Source organism: Centruroides sculpturatus, unplaced genomic scaffold (genome assembly GCF_000671375.1).
Source record: "Centruroides sculpturatus isolate CEXI.00-Female unplaced genomic scaffold, Cexi_2.0 scaffold3740, whole genome shotgun sequence".
Classification (NCBI taxonomy): domain Eukaryota; kingdom Metazoa; phylum Arthropoda; class Arachnida; order Scorpiones; family Buthidae; genus Centruroides; species Centruroides sculpturatus.
In genome coordinates, this window is record NW_019387826.1 from 1 (window position 1) to 5,725 (window position 5,725).

At 32.6% G+C, this 5,725-nt stretch overlaps 1 protein-coding gene across 1 annotated transcript; it reads left to right on the forward strand.

The window, feature by feature from the left end:
- Positions 1-3,852: 3,852 nt before the first annotated feature.
- On the forward strand, positions 3,853-5,314 carry LOC111616650 (transcription factor collier-like). Its single transcript, XM_023358038.1, has 2 exons — positions 3,853-4,444; positions 5,042-5,314. Exons 1-2 carry the CDS (start codon positions 4,308-4,310, stop codon positions 5,247-5,249), a joined length of 345 nt encoding a protein of 114 aa, XP_023213806.1. The 5' UTR covers positions 3,853-4,307; the 3' UTR covers positions 5,250-5,314.
- The last annotated feature ends 411 nt before the right edge of the window (positions 5,315-5,725 follow it).

A 5,725-nucleotide genomic window follows, 5' to 3' on the forward strand; every position in this document is an offset into this window, starting at 1 on the left:
ATTCGATATTGCATTAAACTTTTCATTCCGATAGCTTAAAAATCGATGATAAAATTTTATTTTCTTCAAATTTTCTTTGTGAAATGTATACTTTAAAAATATCACATTCGACTGTACCAAAAATAGAATCATTCTACTTAAAGTTATAAAGTAGGCCTACATTAAATAGGATTTTCTCTACATTATGTGGAATTATAAAAATCCAAGCAATAGAAAGTTCTATAAATGTAACAACTGTTTAATTATTCAACACCATTTATCACTGATTCTATATTCTAAAAATAATACAGACTATGTAATTAATTTTCTTGCTCTAAATATAATTACTAATTAAAGAGTTTGGATGAATTATGTAATTCTATTGATATTTTCAAAAATATCGCGTAGAAATTTAAATTTTACATTCTTACAATTTTTTTTTTTTGAAATTATTATATTTTAATTTATTATGTAGGATATTTTTTCAAAATATGCTGTTTATAGCGTATAAACAATTTTTTCACCTGTATTCTATGAATAAATTTTTAAAGTTTCGTTTGTAATTGAGGTCATCTCCCGTGGACATTTTAGTTTCTTAGAAAGTCAGCTTGATCTTGAAAGCTTGTACTATACATTGATGTCTATAGAATCTCCCATTCGTTACGCTGTCAATCGACAAGATGGGTAAACTAATTTAACGCTGCACGTATACTGTATTACAGTATATACAATAAATACAGGCCTGCATATCTTATATACAGTAAATTCAATTTCACTTAAATTATATTAGTGATAAATTCTCTATCATATCAAATTTTTCATAATATCATTTACTATTTATATCGCTAATTTAAATGAGGATGATGCTTTTTATCAATTTTTCAGACTATTTTTTTTTAATCGTTTCATTTCAAATATTCTAGAAGATTTTAAAAATAATTTAAAAATTAGAAGTTAAATTTATGGAATTATATAAAGATTTTTAAAAAAATATTTAGCTTTTTTCATAAGAGGATTTTCATGCAATGATAGGAAAATATTTCTTTTACTTTAATTCAATTAATTTGCAGTAAACACGTGGAATGAGTAGCTGCAACTTCGTTTGTTTCATCTTAAATAGAGTTAGTTATAGGAAGTCATTTCTCTATTAATAATCTTATCATTCTTCCCACTAAGCTAATATAGATCCCATACTCCATTCTAGAAACTAAACTAGATAGCAATAAACCAAGAGCTCCTTCACTTATCCAAAAGCCTGTGTTACATTTCCCTTGTCTTTCTATATCCTCGGCTTATGTACTGCACACTATATTTTAGAATTATAATTTATAGGATTTTTATAAATAGAACAATACCTTGTTTCCTTAGCATAATCTATTTAAAGCTGAAAAATTTTTAATTATTTAACTTTAATAAGACCACAATGGTCTTTTGGTCCAGTTTCCTCAATAGAGGACCCGAATTAAATCTTTACATAAATACTGTAATAAGAAGAAAGTAATAATAAAAGTTCATTTGTGATTGATTCGTCTCCATCTCATTCCTCCGAGTCTCTGAAAGGCTCTATAAGAAATTTATATTTCTTCAATTGAAATTCTATAAGCATCTATTTAAAATCTTCCATTTTTCATAATTAAATACAAATTATTTTTTATTTATGCGAGAATTTATTTTAGACTTTATGAAATAAATTCTTTTCTACATTTATTATGTGAGAACTTTTAAAATAAAGAACTATTTAATTAATTCTTTAACAAATATAGAGTTGAGGTGCCATTTTTATCATCATAATTCAGGAAATATATATTTTAATGGTTCATATTTAAATATTTTAAAGTTTTATTCGGATCGATTTAAACTTTCTACGAACAGACTTCGATCCACTGAAAATCGTAGAGAAGAATTGGAATAATTAAATGAATTTATCTATTAAAAATTTGTTAGTTTTCAGCAGTTTTTTGTGAAGAGTGTTTCCGCCTTTTTAACTTTTAAATGTCGGTTTTAACTCTTTTAAGTTGTTTTCTCCAAGACTTATCTATCATATAAGACTTCAGACTTTAAATGTTTTAATCTTAAAAGAAAGGCTGATAAAATAAATTTTAAAAGTGACTTTTCATTAATTAAATAGCTTACTTCGGAAGTAAATCTTTTAGTAACTAAAAAGATATAAAATGACAAGAACAAACAGCGCACAAGTAAATAATTCACTTATTTTTTGTTTTTCATTTAATCCTTATGGCAAAATTAAATTTATTTATTTATATCTATTTTTATTTTTCTTAAATTCTTTCTTCGATTCAAATGATTTCGCATAATATTTGCATTTCCTATTCGATTTGTTTGACTTCTGAAATAATAATAATTATTATTATTTATTACATAATAATAATTATTATAATTATTTTACTGGATCGATCCATTGTGAAATTTTTCTTCTGTTTTTAAAATTAACCAAGATGAGAAAAATTAAATTTTTAAACGGATTTTTTTCGTTATTCTTACCTTTACTAAACTTATCAGTCATTTAATTAACATACTAATCACTGTATTGTTTTTATCAATGCGGCAATTTGTACTGTGTTAAAAGGTCAAATTATAACTAATTTCTTGTAAATATTTTTAATTTATATTACAATAGGCAAAGAATGTTTCCGACGAATACTTTGCATTCTCTGGCTTGTATAATCCACTTTACTAACAAGATTAAGTGATAATCCCATGCAGCTGCCTTTAAAGCAAACTATTGTTCCTTTGCAGTTGATAAGCCGCTCAATTATACTTTCTTGCCGATTGCGTGTTGTACGGTTCGTGTTAAGAGATCAGAAATTATGTTAAAGTTGCAATAATACCGTGTTTTTTAATGATAAATGCTAGAGTATTTTTAACCTGGTTTAAAAAAAATCGATAGTAAAGTAGTTCTATTTGAATATTTGCATAAGTAAATTATTAAAGCCGCAATAAGCTTAATAAGTTTAAAATTGAAATCAGTTTTGTTGAAGGAGTTTTAAAGCCAGCTACTTTATTTTTATTATTGTAGCAATTTTGAATAAGCCTGAATCAAGGCGCAATAAGCGATGGCGTTAAAAGAGAGCTAAGTATCAAAGATAATAAGTTTATTTGGAAAAAAGTTACGTTGCCTCGTTGTTGGCAATTTATATTCTGGCATTAGTTAAGGGAAAAAAATGAAAAATTATAGTTTGTCTGCAGAACATATAGAGGTCGAGAGCCAGTGCAAATGATGTAGTCCCAAAGGGGACAGATCATCGAGGGAAACAAAGAAGTTTGTAGTTTAACGGTTGAAGTGATGAATGGCTCGGGCAATCTCCCTAAATGAATGCAAGAAGCAAGCTAAAGGCGATGGAAAAATATTAGCAGCATCTACGGTAGAATCTATCATTCGATGAAACAACAAATATAATGCGGAGGAAAACAAGGGTTGTAGCATTGTGCGGCCACAATATCTACAAAACTTAATTCGCGCCAACAAAATGATATAGATAATAAATAATTTCGGGCAGTGCTAGGCTTTTTAGCTAGAAGCAGAAAAGAAGGAAAAATCAATGTTTACAGACCACGTGCACCAACAGCTGATGCTAGATACGATGTTGATATTATGCTAATCTCTCCTAAGTGGGCGTAAATTGTATGACTACTGCATTCGCCTCCATTGGGCAGTTGGCAACGTCACGATTCGCTATTGGACGTGAGGCGGTTCCGAGGCGTGCCTAGTGTCAGTCACCTGTTGGCGCGCCTACCAACCGTTCCCAAGGGGCGTATTCCTGAGGGAGGCGCCTGTTACTTCGTTCGCTGGGCTGCGCACAAAAGCCAACCCCGAGAGGGTTGGTACAGCCAAATCGCCATTTACTTTACCAACGTCTGAGCGACTAGCACACCACCCGTGTGTGATTAGATGTGCCGACTGTAACTTTGGTCTGAAGTGGAAGAGGCAATCAGTGCTGCTGTAACTGAGACGTCCACGCAGGGGATAGTATAGACGGCCCCTCACTTTGTCAACAACCGGGAGTGTGGGTAAAGCGCACACCCATCCTGCTCAGACAACTCTTAAGGGGCCACTCAGTCGTCTATCGGGCTACGTCGTGCTACGGCGCTATGGACATTCGGTCCTAGTAACTTCTCACCTGGTCATTGCTACGTTGCAATTACCGACAATTCGGTAATATTAATGAGGTAGCGATCGCAGCCGTCGAAAGCTCGGAAATTTTATTTGGTGGACTGTAAGATTTCTATACAACAACCTGTACGGCCTAACAGAAGATTGTGCCGAGTACGGGGGTGAAGGCGCCGTGTGGAATAGGATACTTAGGCCCATGTTTGGACTCCAAGACACGGGACTCCAACCAAGGGGTCCCATGGCGACTTTGAAGGAAGAACCTCTCAACACCCAGTTAGGAAGTGTCAGAGGTGGTTGGATGCAACCCGCTATGTTAGACCAAAATCCAACCAGGTAAGTAATGATTTTGTTCCCGATTGACTAAGACCAACATGTGGAGAAAATGTAGCGCCGGTTGATAAAAGAACGCTATGTCCCAGAGGTCGGTTTTGCAGAGTCGTGAGTCGTTGCTTAATAACCCTCGGGCCACTTAATGACCCGTTTCGCCTTCAATTTGAGTCTGGGGACCTTGTCTTTCGACAAATTGACGACTACACTTCACCGACTGCGATTCTTTTCATTTTTCTAACATTAAATGCCACGTCCAGGCCCACAATGCTACTCTTTACCCGCCGTTTACCTAAGTACTAATGAAGATCGCGCTTGATCTTCGTTCTTCCTTCTATTTTGCCTTTTTCTCTTATCCAGCTGCACGGGATAGATCACGCATCGCTGTTAAGCAAAATCTCCAGTGGTTTGTATTCAAACCCTGCGTCGAGTTTCGCGCTTAATGTTTAACTTTCGATCTTTACTTTTGCAAAAACAAACAGAAAAATTGGCGTCGACACAATTTAATAAAGAACGATGTTTATAAACAAAACTTTATTATAAATACGCATCCTTTGGTAGATTGCCGAGATACGCTGATAAGATATTTTCATCTTGTTACAGCATCGGGTTAGGTCGTGCCCATTTCGAAAAACAGCCTCCATCCAACTTAAGGAAGAGCAACTTTTTCCATTTTGTGATTGCCCTTTATGACAAATCGGGACAGCCTGTCGAAGTGGAGAGAACAGCATTTGTTGGATTCGTCGAGAAAGACCAGGTAAGTTACACCCTATTTTACATAGTTTTTGCATTCCTAAAATTTCCTATTTGATAAAATATCTCCTAAAAACACCCTAAAAATGGTTGTCAGCATTTTAAAAATCGTTTAGAACTTGTAAATGTCGTAAAGTATAAGATATCCTTGTAAATAGCTTAATTTATCTTAAAAAAAACTTAAGAATATGGCTTATAAATCTAAGAAAGTTTGATGTTAATGCTGTCTTGAAAAACCTAAAGACATAGCCAGATGTCATAGGTTAGCATTACATAAGGAGCTTTAAATGCGATAACAGCGATTATATTTTGTTTTTAGTCGTAAAAATATCAAAATTTCAGCTAATAAATCAAGTATACAAATGATTAAATTATTGTTAAAAATCGTGTTAATTAAATAAAATAGATAAATGTGATGTATCAAAGTCATTGCCTCTGTGCTCTGATTTAATCTCAGATTTATTACATTTAAAATATTTGGAAAGGAATAATTTGTTTACAAATAAAGGAGCAAAGAAGCTAGCAAAATGAAAA

Coding starts and splice junctions, on each gene's coding strand:
- LOC111616650 (XM_023358038.1), top strand. CDS start 4,308: ATGTTTGGACTCCAAGACACGGGACTCCAACCAAGGGGTCCCATGGCG. Junction 4,445..5,041: donor TTAGACCAAAATCCAACCAG/GTAAGTAATGAT, acceptor ATCTTGTTACAG/CATCGGGTTAGGTCGTGCCC.